This window comes from Hibiscus syriacus, unplaced genomic scaffold, assembly GCF_006381635.1.
Source record: "Hibiscus syriacus cultivar Baekdansim isolate YM2019G1 unplaced genomic scaffold, ASM638163v2 tig00110321_pilon, whole genome shotgun sequence".
NCBI classification, from domain to species: Eukaryota; Viridiplantae; Streptophyta; class Magnoliopsida; order Malvales; family Malvaceae; genus Hibiscus; species Hibiscus syriacus.
In genome coordinates, this window is record NW_024062680.1 from 1003282 (window position 1) to 1029240 (window position 25959).

General features: G+C 35.1%; 3 protein-coding genes and 3 pseudogenes across 3 annotated transcripts; 1 reads left to right on the plus strand and 5 right to left on the minus strand.

Annotated features, from left to right (window-relative positions):
• Positions 1–1086: 1086 nt before the first annotated feature.
• Positions 1087–3742, minus strand: LOC120117801 (annotated as a pseudogene).
• Positions 3743–4578: 836 nt separating this feature from the next.
• Positions 4579–6198, plus strand: LOC120117649 (protein STRICTOSIDINE SYNTHASE-LIKE 4-like). The gene is made up of 6 exons (XM_039137892.1): positions 4579–4798; positions 4907–5119; positions 5205–5272; positions 5347–5583; positions 5670–5802; positions 5884–6198. Exons 1-6 carry the CDS (start codon positions 4643–4645, stop codon positions 6151–6153), a joined length of 1077 nt encoding a protein of 358 aa, XP_038993823.1. The 5' UTR covers positions 4579–4642; the 3' UTR covers positions 6154–6198.
• A 66-nt stretch (positions 6199–6264) lies between these two features.
• Positions 6265–10113, minus strand: LOC120117802 (annotated as a pseudogene).
• Positions 10114–14447: 4334 nt separating this feature from the next.
• Positions 14448–16860, minus strand: LOC120117803 (annotated as a pseudogene).
• A 2928-nt stretch (positions 16861–19788) lies between these two features.
• Positions 19789–20784, minus strand: LOC120117804 (methylthioribose-1-phosphate isomerase-like). Its single transcript, XM_039138010.1, has 4 exons — positions 20599–20784; positions 20386–20441; positions 20132–20288; positions 19789–19977 (listed from the first exon to the last, which is right to left on the minus strand). Exons 1-4 carry the CDS (start codon positions 20692–20694, stop codon positions 19789–19791), a joined length of 498 nt encoding a protein of 165 aa, XP_038993941.1. The 5' UTR covers positions 20695–20784.
• A 2970-nt stretch (positions 20785–23754) lies between these two features.
• On the minus strand, positions 23755–24530 carry LOC120117878 (ethylene-responsive transcription factor ERF017-like). Its single transcript, XM_039138057.1, has 2 exons — positions 24136–24530; positions 23755–23979 (listed from the first exon to the last, which is right to left on the minus strand). Exons 1-2 carry the CDS (start codon positions 24528–24530, stop codon positions 23769–23771), a joined length of 606 nt encoding a protein of 201 aa, XP_038993988.1. The 3' UTR covers positions 23755–23768.
• Between the last annotated feature and the right edge of the window lie 1429 nt (positions 24531–25959).

Consider the following 25959-nt stretch of genomic DNA (forward strand, 5'->3'; position numbering starts at 1 on the left):
TAACCTTTCATGTTACAAAACAAAGCAAAGGTTGTCGTCTTCATCTTTGGCATAATGCAATAAAATACTAAACAGGGTTTCCCTATTTTTTTTAAACATTTGATCACTCAATGTTTATATTTGAGTCAAAAACAATTAACAATGGATGGAAACCGACGCCTATTGTTGACGGGACACACACTTGAAAGGAAAATTGACGTGGATGTCCAGCTCATGGTGATTAATGACGTGGCACTGCCACGTCATATTTAAAAAAAAAAAAATTTATTTATATTTAATTAATTCTTACCAATCAGAAAATGAACCTTGTCACTATCTGAGATTATAGGTTCGAAAAAAATCACGTTTATTATTAGAAAAGGAGAATAACACCACATGTTTTAGTTTTTTTTTTCATTAAGTTCACACTGAATCATTTATTAAATAGGTTTTGTTTCATTAAGTAATCAAGTAAGTAGGCTTGGTTTGGTGGCAAAGAGAATTTCATTTCATCCTTTAAACCTAGATTCAAGTCATTTACCATGCATCACATTTCATAATTAGTTTCATTAACCAAAAATCAATTAACATGTGTCATTCTATAATTGATCATAATTAATTAAATATGAATAATAAATATTAATTTAAAAAAATTACGTCATCAATCACCATGAGCAGGACATCCACTTAACTTTTCTTTTGCGTGTCTCGTAAGAATCAATCGTCGACTGTCAATTGACTAATAATTTTTATCTACTATTGATTGTTTTTGACCTAAAACTAAACGTTTGGTCAAATATTCAAAAAAATAATACGAACAAATTTGACACCAAACATTAAAATTATTTTACTACATTATGCCTTCATCTTTCCATCTCACCTTTAATTGCAGAAAAAAGAAAGGAAAAAGCAACGTGATGACAGTATTACGCTTCATTCCTTTGCTTCCTTTCAATCAAACGGATCTTCATTTTAGATTTCCTCAACAAAATCAAAGGATTTAGGAATTAAAAAGATGAAATAATTCATTTCATGAACGTCATGATTCGTACAGGAAATACGTGTAAATTATACAGAGAAAAAATGCTTTAAGAAAAAGGAAAAGGGTCAAGCGCAAGCGTTTTCGATCACCTCGGGATCCTCATGGGTGAACCTGAAAATCAAGTAACCCACGGCCAGCCCCGAAACGACGGCCAGTAAAACGCCCCCGTTGAACGACACGATAGCCAACATCAGGAGATACCCAATTGCGGAGTTGACTCCGAATAGCACGGCCGTCACGAATTCAGCGGAGCGTCGGTACCTGGGGATGAGAGGAACGGCGACGGAGGAAGGTAGGGATGGGGTGGAAGAAGCGAGGGATCCGAAACGGAGGCGACGGTCTTCCATGTACTGATAAAACGAAGAGAAGATGAAACAAGCGAGTAGAGTGGGGAGATAACTCGGCCATGAATCGGTTTTCCAGGAATCAATGAGCAGAGTCACATCTTTTCCCCAATATAAAGTCATATGCATCCAACCCAAAAATGTTTAAGATTTTGATAGTTCGACTTTGGTTTGGTCGGAAACTCTGATCTCCAATGAAACTATCTAGCTCCAATAATGGAGTTTTGATTTACCATCATGCCCTTTGTAGGATACACCAAGCTTGGAATCAAAGTCTTCAATGGGGAAAAGGAAATAAAATGGGCACATGCCACAAGCTGTCTTGTCTGTCATCTTTTATTATATTAAAGGCCATAGCTTTTTTCAACCTACACCTATGGCTAAAACACAAGGGATGTTGTTAGGTATGACTCATAAATATACCAGTAAAGAGGATAGGAGGTGGAGCGGAGTGAACGAAATGAACATCAACTGTCCTTACAAAGAAAGTCTCGTTGTGTGGTTACGAATTATGTGGGTTGGGGGTGCAGGGCTGCGCCCCCGCAGTACGGTACATGATTGATTTTGTAATTATGTACCAGAGTTTTCTATTATAAATAGAGATGTAACCTAGACCTAAAATATCATTGAATAAAACTTCTAGCGCCGCCTAGACACCGATGACGTAAGCATATTGTCGAACCTCGTAAAATTCTCGTGTTCTTTTGTTTTCTTTACCCGTTTTCGTCAACAGATGTACTCACCTAAACTGTGACAAATATCAAGTAGATAGCCAATCCTCAATGTCTTGTTCGGCCGCATATCGTTCCGGGGCAACATCGGTCCAGCATAGCACCCCGACAAGGCAATTTGTACGCTATCCCCGCCGTTCATTACGAGGGCAATGTCTGGCATCAGATCACCCATCGAGTTTCCCCATGCCAATACGGTTAGACCAAGGATCGATGGTTTGATACAAAAGATCACACCTAATGCCACAAACAACACGACGAACTCTCTCGCGATCATGTAAGACCAGACTATACTCATAATAAATCCTCCGAAAACCCATGGGAAGCAAAAACCGGGATGATCGGATTTAGTGAATAGATACTGTATGTCGTTTTTGGAGTTAGATTTGAGCAGCGAGGCATAGATGGAATCCCCCTCCTCATCTTCACTAGAAGATGAGCCCACTTTAACAGGCAACAAAGGTTATACATACTCCAAATTAAACCTCTTGTTGATCCTTTGTTGTCTGTTAAAGTGAATTCCTATCAATTTGAACCCTTTGCTGAATTTCTCTTTGGTAGAAACCAATGTCCCTAACAAATGAATTCCTATCAATTTGAACCCTTTTATCAGCTATACAAAGAGAAATAATCCCAACAACAACACAAGTCACAAACAAAGCCCCTCCTAACACGCTATTAATCCCCACTTCACCTGAATTCTTACCCGAAAATGCAGCGATGCTCGCAAATAGGTTGGGAGCACCGTTCCCTAGTGGTAACAATGTAACACCGGCAACATCTTCAATAAACTCGAAAGCTTTTCCAAAGAACAGCGGAAGTAATCCACCGCAGTGTTTGCCAATAAATAAAACAATGCAACGAGCCATATAGCCAACACTCTGAACCCCAAGAAGCTAAAATCTTGACAGCTACAATAGAAGAACTTGGTGTAGTTGAAAACACCCCCAGGATTACACTCAGGGTGAGCAATCAAGTAATCACATTGAGTTCGATAGCCCTTGTGTTCAAACAATCCAGAACAAATTTTGGGCTTTCGAGCCGTGACATTTATTTTGGGATAAAATGTATGTACTAAATCCAAAAAAACAAAAGCAGCAAGCTGCAACAATCAACAAATCAACCAAACCAAAACCTATAATCTCTCGTTATACATTCCCTGATATAGTCCCCCTAGTTAGTTTCACCTGCACAATTTCCTCAATACAACCAATTAATTCCTCATCATTTCTATATAAATTTCCAAATTTTCTTCTATTTATCTCTTCCCAAATAAAATATATAAAAGCATTCCAAGTAATCTTAACATAAAAGAAGAAATGAAATTTTCCTGATTCTCCCGTGGATAACTTCACCATGAAGATATTAAAAAAATTAAAGGAAAGGAAAGTGGAGGGGTTATCTTTGTTTCTAGGAGTTTTCCTTGCAGGTTCTTTTTCTGTCATCATCTTCTTTGATATGCCGCCGTTCATATATATATCCCGTTTTTCTGATGAAATTCGACCCAGAAACCACCACAGAAAAAGGCTACCCAGTTTTCATACAAGTTCACATGTTGTAAGATTCTTTTCTGCCAAATCTTTTCCTTCTAACTTATGCACGATTAAGACAAGCAGCAAAGTGTCATAAGCTGCTGTAGCAATCATATTAAGACATGGAAGCATTTACTTCCTATGAGACATTTAAAACATGCCTCGCCAACATGAGTTGGTTCAACTGATAAACAATTTAGTATCACATAAGTAAAATTTCGAGTTTGAGTCTTTATGTATTTAGAAAATTTCTGTTGAGAGACTCATCCCTGTGCGACGTGGGTCGGTCCGGATTAGTTAAGATAAAACCTTGGAACCACGAGGACAACAAAAAAAAAAAAACATGCCTCGATTGTGTTCAAACAATAATAATGTAATAAAAAATGTAGCAGTTCTTTAGATGCCAAAATACTGGATTCTTAAAAGATATCTACTTTGATTCTTTACAGTTTTACGCAAGTCTTCTTCTCAAGCTGTTTATTTTGTGAAAACCAAGACCGATCTGTGTGTTCATCACTCTCTTGTCTTGCTAACACCTGAAAAGATGAAAAAATTATTATATGAGCCCTCTGTTGGGAGAGGGTTTGCACTTGATGTGTTCAAACAGTAATAATCAAACTTTGATTATGATCCCAACCAATAAGAATCAACCACTCTATTTTCTATTTTTTCTATTATGAAACTTCACATTTTTCATGTAAATATGAAAAATTAACGATTATTTGAAAATTAATTATAAGTGGATGGATAATATAGGAGAAGAAAAATGAGATGGGTGATTTTTAATTGATTGAGGTCATAAATACTGTGGTGAGGGTAAAATAATTTCTACTAAAAGGAGTGTGCCCAACTCAAAAAAAATTGCCAACAAAAAGTTCAAAAAGACTAATCCAATCAGAGGAATAATTTACGGTTTACGTAACATTATCTATAAAGACTGTACTCCGAGGCTTCTCTCCAGTCTCCACCACACAAAAACCTTCCTGTCTGGAGCTGCAATAACTTCCAGTTTCCATGGCTTTCATCAAACATTGTTGGGTCCTTCTCTTAGTTCTTGTAATAGCCTTTGTACTCCAAATCATCTTCTTCTCGCCGATATCTCCAGAGATACTCCAACTGCCATTGCCATCTTCTTCGGTTTCAGTCCCTCCATCAAACAGCCAGTTACAGGTAACACTATATCACATTTTGAACGACCACCACCACGATTTTTGTCTTTACAAGGTTTGCACTTGATGTATATACATGTTTAGTTTGTTTCGTTTCGTTTCGTTTCAGAAAGTGATTAAGCTTGGAGAAGGGTTATTGATTGGTCCGGAGGATGTTGCAGTGGATGAAAAGGGTACTCTGTATACCGCCACCAGAGACGGGTGGATTAGAAGATTGCATCGGAATGGTTCGTGGGAGGATTGGATGAAACTGGAAAGCAATACTGTGCTTGGAATTGCAACAGCTAAACGAGGTGGCCTGATTGTTTGCGATTGCAAAGCGGTAAATTAAAAATATATTTCCACATAAATTACTTTGAAACCATGCATGGTTTTATAAAATGAACTTTGTCATGTTAAATTTTCAGGGTTTGCTTAAGTTCACAGATGATGGTGTAAGAGTTCTTGCATCACATGTCCATGGATCTGAAATCAGGCAAATGTTCAAATCAATTCTTGTTGATGCATATTTTACTAGTTCTAATGTTGTACGTTGTTAATTTTGATCAGGTTTGCAGATGATGTGATCGAAGCATCGGATGGCAGTATATATTTCAGTGTAGCAAGCACCAAATTTCAACTCCATAACTGGCATCTCGACTTGCTGGAGGCCAAACCTTACGGCCAACTTCTTAAATATGACCCATCGACGGAGCAGACCTCGATTCTGTTAGATGCCCTCTATTTTGCCAACGGTGTTGCACTCTCCAAAGACGAAGATTTTCTTCTTGTTTGTGAAACAATGAGGTAAGACATTCAAATCGTCATTGCCACTGTGCCACAATTTCCATGTATGTTGTCATGTTTGACCTTCGTTTTACACACATCTATAGATTCAGGTGCCTGAAATATTGGTTGAAAGGTGAGAGTAAAGGGAAAACAGAGATTTTCATCGAAAACCTTCCGGGAGGACCTGATAACATCAACTTAGCTCCAGACGGTTCCTTCTGGATTGCACTACTCCAGGTACTCAAAAACACTGATATCTTAAAGTTTAACAACGAAGAACACGCCATTGAAATGGATTGTATCGCATTTTTGGTGCAGTTGGTTCCTGAGGGGACGGAGCTGGTGCACACCTCCAAGGCATTGAAACGGATTATATCGAATTTCCCTAAACTCATAGAACTTGTTGTGGGTGGAGAGAAGAGAAAGGCTACAGTGATCAATGTGGCGGCTGATGGCAACATACTCGAGAGGTTCGATGATCCTAATGGAACAGTTATAACGTTTGTGACATCTGCTGTGGAGTTCGAGGACCATCTTTACTTGGGTAGTCTCAACACTGACTTCGTAGGAAAATTGCCACTCAAATGAATTCGCAGCAAGATGCCAAGGACCAGGAGAGAGAAACAGATATGGGAAGTCATTGCATAGATATAGATGCAGATGGCTAATAAAATCTCCAAAAGAATTATTCACAATGACTCTTTTTTTGGTTTTGATGAGTGATCCACAATTAACATGAAACTCAAATTCCAGAAATAACATGAACTTTAATTCAAGCAGTATTAGGAGAACAAAGTTTGAAACTACGAACCCTTTTTTGTATTCTCTCCCAAACATAATGATCAATGAAAAGCACAATGTTAGTCCATGCTTGCTAGTCACGCTCACTAATTGCTGTCAAATGTTCATCAATTTCCTCGGTTGACAACACTTGGAAAACTGGATTATCAGCTTTCACCACTCCCACCTGCCGAAAATCAAAGGATTATTGTCAACCCCGGTCCGGAAAGAGGGTAAACAAGAATAATTTCAGTTTCCACAATGACTGTGGTTATATGTACGTAATTATATTAGAGAAACAAAAGCAATTGGATTAGAGTGAGAATACGCGAAAGATATATAATCCATTCACACATTTAGATAGTTGCAGACTCGACATAGCAATAAAATCACTAACAACTAAGATGATTGGCTGACTCGTTATACCTCTATCTCAGTAGCCTTGAAATCCTCTTCAAGAACAGATTGCAGAGCCGAAATAGAAGTCTGTACAATAGTAGGAATAGGAAACAATAGACAAATGCGAGAGTTTTGTCAAATGTTAAACCTGTGGCCTTTAACAACTTCCTTTTCCATATACAAAGATATTAATTGCCTCTTGTTCTTTCGATCCAGCACTGGTTGCCTGCAGAACATCAGTCAAAAATTCAATCTAGATGCACAATGCAAACCTTAAACCAACTGAAATTTAAACAAATTATTGTGGTTGCCTCTTGTACTACACTCTCAACAAAAACAAAATTTTCGTATATAATATAGTCAGAGAGAACTAGTAGAGAAAAACAGTTATGAATCATAACCATAGTAATAATATATGGCTTCTGGAATCCAGGCATTTAGAACTAAAATCAAGAATCCAAACTTGATGTGCAATAAAATTAACTTGCAAACTACCTTGTGACCATAAAAATGGCCTGCTGGATCACACTTGTAGAGTTGGGGTCCCTTTTCTTCATCAATACCCAAAACCATAGCAACTTCACATAAAACGAAACAGAATAGCAGAGTAAGTCACCGGGAATACACATAAGCATATATCTGCTTGCATGTGTGTTAACAACTCAAAAATTGCAAATCTCCCATGGAAAAAATACAGATAGAAAAAAAAAATTAAAAACAGAATTATAGTTGTAGGATGTTGAAGAAGTCATAGATTTACCAACTCCAAGAGGTCTCATATAAGCATGTTGAGTATAAACCTGTGATTTGTCTGCAATCCTATACCAATAAAGCATGCTAGGCTAAATTAGATGTATGATCATCAAAATGCAAAGAACCATAAATATAAAAGAAAATCAATTTCCAATAAGGAATTCAAAATAATATTTAAAATGTGGCTGGTTGAATGTATTAATTTTTGGAACCAAGACTATATCAATGAACCAGTAAATAAGGACGACAATGGCTCCAACTTTGATGTTAAAAAGAGAAGGGTCTTAATATTTTTCAAATATCTGGTAGAAAAAGTTCAAGCGCAAAAATCTATAACCAGTGTCTATCCAAATGACTGATATCTTGAAGTCGCTAAGCTTGTTCAAACATTATCTAGATGAGATGTACAGAGAATACAACAACCAAAAATTGGAAAACAACTAAACATTGCCAAGTTCAACAGAATATGATACAAGGAACCATAACATTTGGACAATACATCCACAGACATCTCATATCCATATCTGAACTGAAACTCAGCTGCTTCATTCCTTACTTGTTGGACCAAGGTCCTTGCATCAGCTGAATAGTGGAAATGCCAATTATTATCAGTGTGAAAAGAGATATATCATTATAACCTAGAATCCCTAACAACCCCAAATCCCTGATTCCCAAAAAAATAATCTTGCCAATTCGAACAAATAATATCTAAGATAAATATTTAACAAACAAATGGTATTTAGCAATAATAAACCTGTCATGCCAGCAGCCAATAATCCAAGGAACTTGGTAACAGGGAATAGATGAGAGACACTAGTCTGATCCAATAGCTTGTCCTGTATAGCACTATTCAAATTAAATACTCAAATCGAATAAAACCCTTAAAATCACATTAATCCCGAAAATAAAGATGTAAAAGAAATATAGAAGGGATAGTACGGACGAGAACTTTCTTCTGGGTAACAACGTGTTGGGAATTAAAACGAGAACGAGTAATTTTCCCTATAACCAGATTAGTGAGAATGTGAAATAAAAGCGGAAAAATAATAACCGAAATTGATAACGGAGTTCAGCCTATTATGCCTACGTCTCCGGACTGCTGTAGATCTTTGACTAAAGGGATAAAATTTACAGGTGTTTACAAAAACTCTTGAGAGAGAGCTAGAATGATTTGGGGATTTGGGATGATTTTGAAGTTAAATGAGCTAGGGTATTTATAGTTGAAGCTTAAGGACTAATCTTTGAAAATACCCTAAAGTATAATGACTAAATGTGTGATTATCCCTTGCATATTTTCAACAAAAGTTTGCTACAACCGTCCCATTTAGTCACCCCATTTGCTTTTGAATTCACGATGGCTGCCAAATATTGTTGAAAAACAATATTTGACTTTTCAACTCCAACAATCTCCCACTTGAAGACTGATTTTAATTTGTCTTCACACTTCGATCAATGCAGTAGCATTTCTAGTCTTGTTATTCTAGCATGCATGTGGTCACCGTCTTTGTTAACATGTCTTCTAGATTTTGAGTTCCACTAATCTTTTCAAGCTTCAAAATACCATATTCCAGAAGAGACCGAATAAAATGATATATCAATTGTATGTGCTTCGTCCTGGAATGAAAAGACGGATTCTTTGCTAGATGAATAACACTTTGACTATCGCAATACAAGACATTGTTTTCTTGTTTCTTGCCTAACTCTTCCAAGAAACTTTGGAGCCAAACCATCTCTTTGCTGGCTTCCGTAACAGCGACATATTCTGCTTCAGTTGTGGAGAGAGCAACTATCTTCTGTAGTTGAGAAACCCAACTCACTGCAGTACCTCCTAGAGTATAGATATACCCTGTAGTGCTCCTTCTGATGTCAACATTTTTGGCTAAGTCAGCATCTACACAACCTGTCAGTATCGTAGCTCCACCTTTGAAACAAAGTGCTTTTTTTGTAGTACCACACAAATATCTGACGATCCATTTGAATGCTTCCCAGTGTACCTTGTCCGGATTATTCATGTACCTGCTAACAGCTCCCACTGCATGAGCAATATCTGGTCTGGTACAAACCATGGCATACATCAGACTTCCAATTGTTGAGGCATACGGCACATTCACCATGTGTGCACGTTCTTCCTCCATCTTTGGTGATTGTTCTTTGGAGAGTCTAAAATGAACACCTAAAGGTTTACTTATTGGTTAAACATCTTGCATGTTGAACCTGGAGAGTACTTTGTTGATGTACTCAGACTGTGATAACATCAAAGTCCCCGACTTTGTGTTTCTCTTGATCCTCATCCCAAGAATCTGCTTTGCAGCGCCCAGATCCTTCATAGCAAACTACTTCGATAATTTTTGCTTCAAGTGTATAATCTCTTACATATTTGAGCCTGCAACGAGCATGTCATCAACGTACAATAATAAAATAATAAAGATGTTGTCGAACCTCTTGATGTAGCAACAATGATCTACTTGGCATCTGGTAAAACCATTACTACTCATGAAACTATCGAACTTCTTGTACCACTGTCTTGGAGCTTGTTTTAAACCATACAAGCTCTTCTTTCAACCTGCATACCAGGTTTTTCTTGTCTGCTTCTATGAAGCCTTTTAATTGCCTCATATAGATTTCTTCCTCCAAATCACCATGAAGGAAAGTTGTCTTCACATCTAACTGCTCAAGATGTAAATTCTCTGCAACTACAATTTTCAACACCAGTCTGATTGTAGACAGTTTTACGACTGGAGAGAAAATTTCATTGTAGTCAATACCTTCTTTTTGCTGAAAACCTTTGACAACCAATCTTGCTTTGTAGCGTTTTCTCCCATCGTGCTCTTCTTTGATCCTGTAAATCCACTTGTTATGGAGCGCTTTCTTGCCTGGTGGTAATTCAGCTAATTCCCACGTCTGATTTGACATAAGCGAGTCCATCTCATCTTTCATGGAAGACTCTTACTTGACTAAATCCTCCACCTGCATTGCTTCATCATAGCACTATGGTTCACCATTGTCAGTCAGCAACAAGTAGTGCAAAGAAGGCAAATAACGCTGGGTTGGTTTAGGAATTCTAGAGGAGTGTCTTAGTTCCGGTGTGTCTGGTTCTTCTTGAACTACTTCAGGATTGATCTGAACATCATTTCCAGAAATCTCCTCAAACTCAGCAAATTCCTTTGTTTCAGCTTCGGTATTGGAGCTACTTGATTCTATGGTTGACCTATCTTTGTACATCACATTCTCATTGAAAATGACATATCTGCTTCTAATGATCTTCCTATTTTGATAGTCCCAAAACCGGTAATCGAACTCATCACCGCCATAACCAACAAAGGCACATTTGTTGGACTTAGCATCAAGTTTACTTCTTTTAGCAGAGTCTATGTGTACATAAAAAATACAACCAAACACTCTTAAGTGTGAAAGGTTTATTTGTTTCTTGCTCCAAACTTCCTATGGTATTCCGCCATTCAAGAGAACTGAGGGCCCACGGTTGATCAGGTAAGTTACAGTGTTGATAGCTTCAACCCATAGAAATTTGGGCAATCCGACATGTATCCTCATGCTTCTGGCACGTTCATTCAGAGTTATATTCATGCGCTCTGCTACGCCATTCTGTTGCGGTGTCATGGGAACTGTTGTCTCCATCTTGATCCCATTATTTGCGTAGAAATCTCTGAATCTACTGTTTCTATACTCTCCTCCATTGTCAGACCTCAACCGTTTGACTTTCAAACCAGTCTCATTTTCCACCATGACTTTTCATTTTCTGAAGGTATCAAAGACTTTTGATTTCTTCTTCAAAAAATAAACTCACACCTTCCTTGTTGAATCATCGATGAAAGTGACATAATATAATGAGCCTGCAAGAGATGTAACTTGAGATGGTCCCCATACATCAGTATGAACCAACTTTAATTTTTCTGCCTTGGGTGTCTTGCCAATCTTTGCAAAACTGACTTTCTTTTGTTTGCCAAAGATGCAATCTTCACATAGTCCGACATCTACATTCTTTAGATCCGGCAGCTTCCCTTTTGACAAAAGTGTCTTTATCCCTTTCTCGCTCATATGGCCAAGCCTTTGGTGCTATAGGTTTGATTTTTCATCAGCATCTGTGGCTGCAATGATATTCTCTAAATTTGAGGTTACATAGAGAGTATCAGTCTTCTTACCACGAGCAATGATGAGTGCTCCTTTGGTAATCTTCCATTCACAGCCTGAAAAGGTTGTGCTATATCCTTCTCCATCAAGTTGTCCTACAGAAATCAAATTTCTTTTGAGACCAGGAATATGTCTCACTCCTTTCAGTTTCCAGGTGGTCTGGTTTGGTAACTTTAATAGAATGTCTCCTTTTCCGACGATCATCAAGGTTTCATCATCAACTAGAAGAACCTTCCCAAAATCACCACTGACATAGTTCTCCATGATTTCTTGGCATGGGGTGGAGTGGAAAGATGCCCCTGAATCCAAGATCCATGATTCAATCGGACTGTTGACGCTTAGAATCATTACATTACCTATCTCCTCTGTCATGTTGGCAGATTCCTGTGCGCCGGTATCTTTCTTCAGTGCTCGGCAATCTCTTTTAAAGTGACCCTTCTTGCCACATTTATAACATGTAAAATTTTTCTTTCTCGTTCTTGATTTTCCCCTTCTGGATTTCGATCTGCCACGATTTGAATTTCTTTATGAAGTTCTCTCTCTAGACTTCGTGTGCAAGGCTGAGGAGGTTGATGCTTCACCCGATTCTCTCCGTCGAATTTCTTCACTCAATACCAGATCCCGAACATCGTTGAATTTCAATTTGTTGTTTCCCGACGAGCTGCTGACTGTTGTAACAGTAGTATTCCAACTGTCTGGTAGAGATGATAAGAGAATTAAAGCTCAAACTTCATCATCGAATTCAATTTCCACGGAACTCAATTGGGTTGTGATTGTGTTGAGTTCATTTAGGTGTTGAGCCACTGATGCCCCTTCCGTCATCTGCAAATTGAATAATCATCTCATCAAATGAACTTTGTTTGAGGTTGATGGCTTCTCATACATACTGGAGAGAGCCGCCATAAGACCCGCCGTGGTCTTTTCCTTTGCTATGTTGAAAGCAACATTTCGGGACAACGTCAGTCGGATAACTCCGAGGGTTTGTCTATCGAGAAGAGCTCAGTCTTCATTCTTCATGCCCTCTGGTTGCTTTCCTGAGAGATGTTGATATAGATTTTTCTAGTACAGAAAATCTTCAATCTGCATCTTCCAAAAACCAAAGTTTGCACCATCAAACTTTTCAATTTTCACATTCCTTTCGTTTGCAGCCATCGCTCCCACTCGAATCTGGCTTCTTTGGATCGTTTCTGACAATTTATGCGAACCACCGTGTATTAGAACACCTCCGTCGACAAGCTCGTATCGCCGACCAAATTTTACTATTCACAAAATTCACTATTCATGTGAATAGTAACCTCGCAGCAAAATTGACAAAATTCACAACCAAAAGCTCATGATACTAGTTATTGGGAATTAAAACGAGAACGAGTAATTTCTCTATAACCAGATTAGTAAGAATGCGAAAAAATAATACCCGAAATTGATAACAGAGTTCAACCAATTATGCCTACGTCTCCGGACTGCTGCATATCTTTAACTAAAGGGAGAAAATTTACAGGTGTTTACAAAAACACTTGAAAGAGAGCTAGAATGATTTAGGGATTTGGGATGATTTTGAAGCTAAATGAGCTATGATATTTATAGTTGAAGCTTATAGACTAATCTTTGAAAATACCCTAAAGTATAATGACTAAATGTGTGATTATCCCTTGCATATTTTCAACAAAAGTTTCCTACAGCTGTTCCATTTAGTCGCCCCATTTGCTTTTGAATTCACGATGGTTGCCAAATATTGTTGAAAAACCAAATATTGTTGAAAAACAATATTTGATTTTCAACTCCAACACAACGCAGACGGAATCTTTTTCTTGAACACCAATGGATGTGATTTCAGCTGCTTTCAATGCCTTAAACGCATACTCTGCTCAATTTATTCCAAAATCAAAATATTGAAACAAATAACCATAATGAAGTTCTTGAAGAATAACAGAGTGAATACACATACCGACTTGGAAAAGACGACCTTTGGGAGAGAAGATTGTGATATGGCGATCGTAGCCGCCTCCACTTCCTCGGCTCATCTTTTCTCTCTTGTTTTGATGATTCAAATTCAACAAATTGATAAGCTAAGAGAGAGCTATTTTTTCTCCTAGAGATTTATGACTTCCGAGTTAACTCGCACTCGTTGAAGAAGAAAACTTGCCTATTTCCCAAAATGCCCTTCTCTTAATTTTATTTTTAAATTTTCTTTTCTGCCTATGAAACTTGAATAAGGGGTTGTTTGTTTACCTCTTAATGGAATCATTCAGCATTGAATGCTGAACCGTTCAGCATTCAGTGCGTTTGTTTCGCACATCTGAATGATTCAGTGCTGAGCCATTATCAAACAGCATGTCACATTCAGAGCTAATTCATACAGAGTCTCTGAATCATTTAATATTTGAATCATTTAGCGCTTAATCATTTAACATTTGAATTATTTAGCGCTTAATCATTTTGAAGTAAACAAACAGCCCCTAAATTTGAAAATTGACCGTCTTCGATGTTGATTTAGTTTCAATGAATTTCGATTTAACAATAATATATTCCATTGAAGTGTAATCATTCCATAAATTAAAACATTGAATTAACTTTTTTTAATAGATAAATGAAATTATAAAGATTCAAGTTAATAAATATTTCATTAATTAAATTAAAAAATAATTAATAAATTTTCCAGTGAAATTTGATTCCATTTTGCATTCCCTACAAGGCACAGCCAGCTGATATTCAAGGTTACAGTATGTATTTGAAGGGTAAAATTTAAACCCCGCAAGCAGATACAACACTGAAATTTTATTAAAATACAACCTTAAAAGCACAGTATGAATTATTTAAATTTTATTCAAGTGTTAAAATGTATAGCTAGAGATGCCAACTTCACACCGTAGATTTTCCCGTCGCCTTCTCTATGAAACCTTTGATGTCAAAACCATCCTTCATTTCATTCTTTGTAATCACACCCTGCTTAATATTAACAGCTTATCAACAGAATGTAACTACAAATGCCAGATGAAATAGTTGTAATTCCAAAAACAGAGAGAGGGAGAGAAGGCGAGATCTTTTCTGTTACGATACCGGCTATTAGATTGGCGGGGGTGACATCAAAAGCCGGGTTCAAGACTGAGATCCCCGAAGCAGCCACTTGCTCACCCAGTCCTCCCCGTGAGTGCAATAACTCCTTTGCTGATCTTTCCTCAATAACAATTTCATTCCCAGAAGAAAGTAACAAATCAATCGAAGTAACCGGTGCCGCAACGTAAAATGGAATACCATGATACATTGCACATAAAGCAAGGCTATATGTTCCAATTTAGTCAGCAGTGTCACCTGCAATTCAATTCAATGTGTTCGGTTATATTTACTTCATCACAGAATCCAAGTGAAATGCATCATTAACAGCCATGGAGTACCATTTGCAGCCACACGGTCCTCTCCGATAATAACAGCACTGACACGACCTTCTTTCATTAGAGCAGCTGCAGCAGAATCTGCTATTAGAGTAGCAGGTATCTTTTCATGCACCAGCTCGAAAGCCGTGAGTCTGGATCCCTACAGTCCGAGCCAAATATATGAGAGAAAACATAGATTGTGAATAACAGCTTGTAGTAAAGGGGCTTCAATGTAGAGGTGGGTATACGGGCTACCCGCTCGTTTAGTCCGTGAGTTTTGACTGTGCGGGCTTAAACGGAACGGTTTAAAAGTCCGCAATCATAAACGATTTTGAATTTTAAGGCACGCGGCCCGCTAAATAAAAATAATTTTAAATGCTTTAAATGCAATAAAAAATAATGTTCTAACTTGCCACACCTTTAAAAATGATCCAGTAACTTGAAAAGGAAGATAGCACCGTCAAAATAATAAATAATATTTAAATTTTATTTTAAATAGCCGGAAATGATTATAAAATAATATTTTTTTTAAATTTTTTAATCATTAATATATATAACGATATAATTACTTAAACTAAAATTAAAAAAAAATAATATTCACTTATATCACCAAATTGAAAAACAAATAAAAAAATAACCACATTATACTTTTATAAAACACTATTATTCAAGGCTATAATATGAAGACACAAAAATGTCTGCAAGCATAGATTCAAACAGAAAAATTCAACAAAGTCAAACATTATACAAATCTAACAATTTTTCTTTTGTAAAAGCCTTTAAAAGTTGAAAAGTATGTTTTCAATTTTTCTTTTACTTTTCTTTCTTATTTTTAATCCAAATATTACGTGTCATGTGATATATTATTAGAATATCACGTGACTTTTTATAAATAAAGAACGAAATGGATAACATACTTCATGAAAAAAATAAAGGTCGAAATTAAATAAAAAAAATCTTTAAATACAAAAGTGATAATGATGTAAATTTTATAAAACTAAAATATTATATAAATCTTTTAACTTTTATTTTTTAAAATGAAGAATAATTTAATACATTGTAAATGAAAAAAAAAATATCAAACAACGGTAGAATTATGACAAATGTCCTAATAAATTTAAGAACTACAATGGTTATAAGTAACATCATATTTATAGGTAATTTGTTTTCTTTTCTATAAAATTCTTTGAGTTTATTTTTTCTAAAATTTTCTAAATTTTAAATTAATCGGACTATTGTGGGCTTCGCGGGCTACCCGCGGTTATACCCATTAAACCCGCGGGTTTAACGGTCCGGGCTAAAAAGCCCGCAATTTAAACGAGCTTCAATTTTTTATGTCTAAAACCCGTACGGGCCGTGGATTAAACGGGTAGCCAGCGGGCCTTAGCCCATATACCCACCTCTACTTCAAAGTATTATCAGAAAGCTCAGTGGCCAATTCAGGTTTAACAAAAGCATGATCTTAATCGCAAATCTATTTATCATATGAAAACTAAGAAAAGGTATTTTAGCACATTAACGAACTTAAGATATTTTTTACACTAGTTCGGTTATTTGCAGCACACATGTCCTTATGCTGGTTAGTATGGACATATTTAAGTCAGTTTCCATTACATTCCCAATAAGGTTCAATACAAATGTTACCTAATTGAAGGGCCGAGTTTCGGTACAATATGCCCTTTCTAACACTCCTTCAGCATGAAGGACGTGGATTACACCTAGAGCAGTACCATATCCAGCTGTTGCAAACTGCAAGATACAGTAAATAACAGTTAGAAAACCATCATATGGCAATTTAGTGTCCATGTATATGAACTACAATGGCTTCTTTACCTTTAGACATTAGTACAATAAAAGAAACAGCAGGGAGATGACTAACAAACCTTCCAGTGTTCCAGTGGGTTAAAACCGAAAATCTCTTCGAATTAATTTATTGCTGCAGGAGAAAACTAGCGCCATGAGCCCCAATTGCTTTGTTTGTAGCAACATCTTCATCAAGCATGATTTCAGCAGCTTCTATATAAGCCTATAAAGATGGAGAAAAGCTAAACATATAGCAAGAACGAAATAAGACGTGCTTAAAAAATCCAAAAACAAATCCAAATCGATACAAGTCAATAAACATGAAAACTGACCAGGAAAACATTCTCAGGCACTGTAGCGGTACAAGCAGCCTTCGATATAGTGTCCTTAAGCTTTATAGCAGCATCAGAAAGATTCACTGCCGTTGGTCGGCTGAATAAAGGACATAAAAAGACAATAAAGTATCAGCCATACCTCGAAAACAGAAGGGAGAAACTAATTTCAATCTATAAAAACAGGCAAAATATATTGCTCTCACACATTTTTCAAACCTCGGCACGAAGATTTGACACTCCAAGTATCAAATACATAAAAAAATATTTGAAAAATCGAATATATACATGTCGGACATGTGCTCATATCCAATACCTATTTGAAAAATGAACATATCCGTGTTGAACATGTGATCATATTCAACATCATACTTGAATCCACAGTGATATGTGTCATAACTATTTTTTTAAGGTAAAATAATTGTTTATTGTTTAAAAACAGTTATAACTTAAATTTTGAAAAATATGAGTGATTTTGGATTAATTGAATGAAAATGGATAAGAGTCGCCTGTTGGATTAGGTAGGTCGAATACCTAAAAACGTCTTTTAAAAAAAATTAAGAAAACCCATTTTTAAGACAAAAAACTGGTCTACGTTTACAAAGATTCGATTAAAATAGGTTCGGGAGTCGGTTACGCGTGGTGAAGGATTAGCACCCCCACAACGCCCAAAATTGGTACTGTATCGCTTACACGTTGTTGTAATGGTGAAATTTATGAATCGAATATAAAGTTAATTTATGATCCATTTATCAAACATTTATTAATTTACTTCGAATTAACTTGTTAAAGAAAATCCTTTAACTTGATAAAAAATCTTGAAATTTGTAATCCTCTATCGAGAAAGTTATTTTAACCATTTTCCATTGTTAAAGAATATTTAATCGTCTAATATGTAAAAGATGCATATCAAAGATAAATTGCAAATTGACAGTTGCGAAAAATTAAATACAACTTGCATTGTTCGGTGTAAAATAAAAATGAATTAAAAATTAATAAACTAAAATTGATTTATTTCAAGTTTCATTTTGTTCGAACGTCGTGTCGAATGTATCACTTCGATCAAGTGATACTTTCTCTGCCCGTTCTACAAATACAAGTTTTTGAAAATATTCGAATAAAGGACACTAAAATGAATATATAATTGCGTAATTATTAATCAAACAGTTTTAAAAGTAAACATATCTTCATATATGTAATATTTATACATAAAAAATACATTAAATAGAAATCAATACATAAATATAATATGCACACACATATATATATATTCACAACAACATATATACTACGACACAATACAATTATGAGTAAAGTTCTAAAACAGTAAAACAACAAGGACTATGAACATAAAATAAATACTTAACCTTAAACAACAAATTATAGATAAGAATAAACATACGAATTATATTAAATTTAAGGTCTCAAAACATAAATCACCCAATTTATACTGACTAATACGAATGGCCAAAATGAACATTATATAAAATCATCAGTCAAAAAATACAAATACTTAAACGAGCAGCCATACAGGACCAAAATAAAACATTCACAAACATAGTGACCAGAATCTAACACCAGCAAAATGACAAACAACAATCTATTAACTTAATATGGAGGATCAAACTAATAAAACCCATAAGCATGCAGGACTAAAATTGAAGAAAATAAATGCCATGACTCTAATAAAATAAATAAACTGTATAACAAGTGACTAAAATGGAATATATACAAATCCCAAAACCAAATTAGAAAATCAATAAAAATAGAAATCTCACTAACTTAGTGACTAAAGTGAAATAAATAGCAAATACCATGACTAAATTTTAACATTAATAATAATGACAAAACAAACACAGGACTAAATTACAAATAGTGAAATTAAAGCTCGAAATAAAATAAATATAATTTTATTTAATGACTAAACCGTACATTTACAAAGAAGAAGGGATCAAAAGTGTCATTTATTCTTAACATGAAAATACGCAGAAGCCCCCCAACCATACGACGTCGTTTTGCATGAATAATATAAGCCCAAAATGAGGCTTAATTCACTCATTTCCCTCATTTGTTTATTTTCAAATAAACGAAGAGAGAGAGAGAGTTCTCTGAAACTTTCTCAACTCTCTCCAACGAAGAGAGGGAAGCCACGGTAGCCGGACGCTCTAACGACGGGGCCAACGGAGGAACCATGGCGATACACGGCGGGGTACAGCTCCCGGAGGAGACCAAAAGGCTCCAAAGATTCCTCTCTTCTCACTCAACTCGAATCTCACTTTAGTTTAACCTAAAACCCCTCTTAGATCCGTAGATCTAAGTTTTATCTCTGGGGTATTTTAAAAACTGGCGACGTGGGCTTATCGGTTTCAAAAGGAGGTAAGATCTCTTTCCCCTCAAATATTTTTGTTTTATTTTTCTTTTCTTTGTTCGAATCTTCCTCTCAATATTCTCTGTGTTCTCTTTTTTTCTGATTCGAATCGGTTCCCCCTTTTCTGATTACTCGTTCCTTTCTTTATGGCTGCCATCCTCACCGAATCCCCTTGTCCCTTTCCTTTTTCTTCTTGCTTTTGGGTAAGATGATGGGTTTAGGTGTATGGAAGAGTAGATTGAATCCCATAATTTTCGGGATTTCTTTTTTATTTCAATGGTTTAGGTGAAATCCATTTTGACATTGGTGAATGCAACTTGATGGAATCGGTTGAGGTAGCCCGATTGGTGCTTGCTGACATTTGATGTAGCATGAGGAGGCACAGTTGGCATATAATATAATGAATTTTGAGACCATTGTGCATGCATGAAGGATGAAGGTTGGCTGCTTGTCTTTCCTGCAAAAGCAATAATAATATTAATAATCATAATAATAATAATTAATAATAATATTTAAGCCCGACAAAACGATTGTCTACCCTATGCACTTTTGCATATAGTAAGTGACTAAAATCTAACCAAGACCGGAGATAACAAAAGTAAAATATAAACCTTGTGACAATATTCTAATTTGGTTTCGAGGAAAGAAGCAGCATCCTTAGATGTCCCCTTAAAGTCCATTAAGTTGGCAATTTCAACCGCCAGTGAAAGGGCAGCCGCTGTGGCCATAGCAGGCGCCCCTCGAACCACCATATCTCGAATTGCGTTCCTAAAAACCATCAAATAGTTTATTCAAATTGAGATCTTTAATCCCAATGAAATTCAAAAAAACAGAATCCAGAGGAAGAACTGAACTAATCCATTATCATCCATCAATTGAACCTTGAATATCTAAGTACACGGTTTCCAAAGGGAGTTTTATCTGTTCAAGTTCAACAACTCATAACAGTTAAGTAAATTAAAAAGAAACCCAGACCATAAAGCTCCTTATAATAAGGTATCGAAATTCGAAACAATCAAAACTGAAAGATCTTCAGCTTTAAACCTAAAGAAGAAAAAAAAGGAATGAAAAACTATACCTGGTCAAGCAACTGAAGGGAACCACGTTTGTAGCAGATAGCTTGGAGAGTGTTGTCGACTGCAGTTCCGTCAATCGATTTAGAATCAGGCGCCATTGATTGAAAATTTCCTGAAACGGGAATATTTAATGAATTCTGGGGTTTATGAAATGAACGGGATGAGGCTGCCTTTTCAGCTTTTTACTGCTACTGTGTTTTGTTACTGGCGGCTGCTCCACGCCTACTTTATATATTATTTGCATATAAAGCTCCTGCCTTTGCGATCCTTTTTCAATTAAAATTGCCATTTAAGAAATTGTGAAAAGTCAACAAATTATTAACGTTAATTATCTCATCAAAACATATATTAAACTGTAGCAAAATTTAAACTAAGACTCTTAAATTGATAAGATTACTTTTTAACGCATACAAATTTACGATTTTTTTAAATTGATTCGGTTACATTTTAGCGCATACGAACTCACTATTTTTTTAAAAGAACTCAACTAAGACTCTTAATAATGACTAAAGTTGTTGTAATTAGTTCTTTTTAACAATTCCTAGAGAGAAGGGGAATTTTGCTCCTAATATATAATAGACTCACAATCCATAGGACCATAGGAGAGAAGAAGTGTCAACTAGAGCTTTTAATCATCTACTCTAAAAAATCGTTAACAGTTCAACTAAATAAATGAGGATGGACAAAATTTTTATGTTCATTAAATAAACGAACAAACACAAACTTATGTGTGTTCAGTTCATTTATGTTCACAAACAAATTTATTTATCGAGTCGCTTTATAAGCTTGTTTATTCTATTCCCTTTTTTCCTTTTTTTTTATATTTTAAATATTGATGAATGTAGGGACTAAATTAAATATAAGGTAAATTTTAGAATTCAACTATGAAGTCTAAAAATTTTAAGACTAATGATATAATTTTATCATTTTTTGGCAGTCAAATAAAAAGGCAAAAAGAGGGAGTTGGTTGTCAAATATTAACCGGACGTTAAACAAATAATAAGCATCTTCAAAAATAACTAAACGAACACGAACAAACTTTGCTCGTTCCTAGCTTGATTCTAACACTTGTCTTCAACACCTATAAGCAAATCATTTTTGAGTTTGTATACCACTCTCCCCAATCCTCAACAATCCCCTCCAACATGGAGTGTTCTTGCTACAAGAGAAATTTATCATTAAATTCACTTGCTGGATAACGTAAATTACAGACTGTTTCCTGTAACGTGAACATGTCTGAAGTTTTACTTGAACTACCGATTCCTTGATAATTTTCATGATTACGACCAAAGGGACTTGTTCTTTATTTATATTTTCCCGGGAAGTCAGCAGAGTAGTCTAAAATTTGTAAATTTTTATATATTTTATAAAATTTATATATTTAAAGATATATCATTTTCCTAACATTATTTTATAAAATTTACATATTATATACGCTATATTTATCTAAAATCGAGTTACGAATCCGAATTATTTATTGTCAGTGTCGATATATTAAATTTAAAATACAAACACTCGGGTAAGAGCCGAAAAAGCTAGACTCTTGTCGCTTTTATAATAAAAGGTCAAAGTTGTTGAAATTTTCCTCCAAATTTGATTGAAAAACAAGACAAAATCCCTGTGTGGAAGCAACGAGCAGCCATATAAACAGTAACGGGTAAGGCATTATTATTGATCTAATTTCCAATGTTTGATGTTACAGTCCAAACTTTGTCTTTTTACTCATCACTGTCCCTTGAATCCATGGTTAAGTTTTGGCCTGATATTTTGTACCATTTAATCTCACAATTTTTTTAGGTTACGATGGGAAGGTAAAAGAGTGAGACTAGTTGACGGTGAAACCTTTAGGGAAGGCCATGCGACCGGCGTTTAAAAATGAGTGGAAAAAGAAAGGCGAAAACGAAATGTGATAAATTCTTTGGTGAAAGATTATTTATATTTACCGCCAAATCTTTTAGTTTTGTACTATTATAAATTTCTACTTAAAAAAGTATTTATTAGCTTATAATATTTAAACTATATTTTTATACTAAGAATAAGTAATAATTATTTGAATTTGAGTTTACTATTAGAGAATCTCATTTGTGTTCTATCCAATATAAATGAATTCGATTATATAATGTTCTAAAAAAGTATCTAAATATTTGATTGAAAGCTGTTGTTATATGCAAACTCTACAAACGAAAGGCATTCCTCCCGATTTCCCTCGAAATCAATGACAACACTGAAAAATGTTCTTTAAAGTTGAAATTGTCTTTTTTAATTATCTATTTTTTTATGAATGAAAAAGACGTGTTAGAGAGCATACAGGTGTCTTTTAGAACTTTCATTGAATTTTCATAATAAATTTGAAGATTTTTATCAGAAACGATTGAAGTAGACGTATCATGAAATTGTACCATCTTACTAACATAGAACTTAATCTACCTTTCAAGCGTTTCAACAGAAAACATGTGATTTTTGTTAGTCTATCGACAATTATAGAAATTGTACTATCTTACTACAAAATACGAATTAACCAAATATTTTTTTTTTTAAAAAAAGCGTGTTTAGTCTTAACTTATCCGTTAAATATATTATAATTATATATTTAGATACATCTTCCCTTTATATATTGCTATCAATACAGTTGGAATAACTCTATGGGGTAATCGATAAATTAAGAAATTTTAAAAAGTATTATCTTATAATCATTCAAAATAAAATATTATTTTTCTTAGAAAAAAAAACTCTATGTGCATGGTGTGATCCATCCATTTTCCCCATGTAAAGTAAGTAATCCCTTTACGTGAAATTACACCTATGACTTATCTTCGTAAGATAATTCACATGCTAGTCCATCTTCATAAGATTTTTTTGTTATTATTAAAATCTATATTCTTATATCGATAACCAACAGAATTTTTCAACAATTTTAATGAACTGTTTCTTTATTAAATGTAAAAATTCAAATTAGAAGACCAACAATAGAACAATAATAAGAAAGTGAAAATAAAATAGGATAATAAAGCAATGGACTTATTAAACCTCTTAGGTATACATAGTATAATATTCGAATTATACAAATTATAATACAATCATTATACGAACGAGCACCAAAGGATGATTGTACAAAAATCGAGCCCTGCCCCAATGCTCTATTATTAAACTGCCCAGGTTAAGCTCACATGTTCTAGAAATTCCAAAGAAAAGATTCTGAAACTAAAATCCCATCAGCATCATCCTCTTCACCACTGATGTTGGCCGCCGATGAACCAACAACGTCGCCTGTGAGATCATAAAATTCAGGGAATATCTTATAATCCAAATTGTAATCATTCGAATTCATCGTCAAAACATCTTTAAACGATTCGACCATAGGTAACTCACACTCCAATTGCACTCTCTTATCAGCATGATCTTCTTCACCATTCATGTTGGCCACCGATGACCCAACAACGTGATCATCAAATGTGGGGAATATCTCGTAATTCAAATCGTACTCGCTCGAATTCATCGTCAAAGCATCTTCGAACGATCCGACCATAGATAACCCACACTCTAATGGTACTCTCGCATCCGAAACTGACAGCGTCTCGGTTCCGCTGGTGGGCTTGGAGTGCTCAGAATGGGTCGTTGGAGTTGGAGGCTCCGAATTCGCAAACTGAACAGCAGCAACTTGAATTTCAGAAGGGGTTAAAGACCTACCGCGAGCGATATTCGGGGGGGTATCGGGAAAGTTGAACTTCGCCGAATGACCACGTAAGCAAGAAGCAGCAGCGTCAAAAGCACGCGCCGCTTTCTCGGCGGTATCGTAAGACCCCAACCAAATCCTTTCGCGACTGTTGGGTAGTCTGATTTCGGACACCCATTTTCCCCATTTCCTTTTCCGAACACCCTTAAACTGTGCATCGGATCTCTCAGAGGCTGGTTTTTCAGTTACGAGTTTCACCATTGTTCTGTTAATGAGGAGTTGTTGGCGGCGAGTACGAGGGGGACTTTGCGAATCCGTTATTATACTTGCAGTTATGTTGTGGGGATTAGAGAGAGTATCGGAGTGAGAGTGACAGTTTACGGATTAAAAAAGTGTGGTTTGGAGAAGCCGCAAAGGGAAAAATCAGCCAAAACTTGTCCGCTTTTTTTATGACCTTTCTTCCCATGCTACGTGGGAAGGGTTCCTCCACGTGGATTTTTCTTTTATTTCTCAAAGACATTCACAATTGATTACATTACAACAATAGTAATTATTTTTTTCTCTTATTCATATTTTTCGTCAATTTATCTTTTTTACTAAAACATCACTAACATTAAATTTTTTTTATCAAGAGAGGATACTCAAACATAGCCCTCCTGCATAAAGGTCTAACGCATCGTCCTGAATTAGAATAGAACTTTATTAAATGTTTATCTCCGTAACTTAAAAATTACGTCAAGATATAACTTAAATTGATTAAATTGATAATTCATACAAAATGGGTCTAATACTTCACCATATAACCGAAATAAAAGTATGATTAAAATTGAGTGTATATGATGTTGTGATGTGTTATCTGTATATGATTGTGTCATGTGTCGTTGTTATAATAGTCAAATAAAAATATTAAAAATAACATGTTAACTTCTAATGAGAGAAAATAATGTGAATATTTTTTAAGAAATTATTATGTTAGTTTCATGTCATCATAATTTTTAATGGACAAAGACAAATAATGTTATTTGTTTTTACCGAAAAATGATTTGATGATTAAAATAAAAAATGTTTTTTAATAGTGATTTAAACACAACCAAGTGTTATTGTACAAAAATATCGGGTAGGCTGGCCCCCACCTACTGTGGTTTGGTCCCGGCCTATGCTAGTAAAGGAATAAAACAAATGCCATTTTTTTATGAAGTCAAAATTTTAATAATTGTATGTTTCCACAAATAAAATATTCTGTTTAAATTCAATTGCGAACGGAATAAATTATGTGTGTTGTAAAATAATAAATGGTAAATTAGAGGATTGATCACTGTCGTTTAGGTTTTGTATACTTCTCTTTATTGAATTTAAAAAATATAATATTTGGTCATTTTTGTTTTTATTTAACTAAGACGTGATCACTGACAATTAACTGTCGTTAGAACTTTAATAGATTATTAACGTAACACGCTGAATTTAAAAAGTATATATAAATAAATTGGGAAATTTTGGGGAAAAATAGAAACTTTTTTTAATAAATTAGATACAAAATCATTGTTTAATGATTTTTTTGATGTTTTATTAACCATTTTGTTACTTTTGAAATTTTAGTAGGGAAAACAAATACATACTCAGACACTAGTCACCATTTGTGTAGTTTACCCTTTTTAATTTTATAAATTTATTGCGCCACGTCAACAATCCA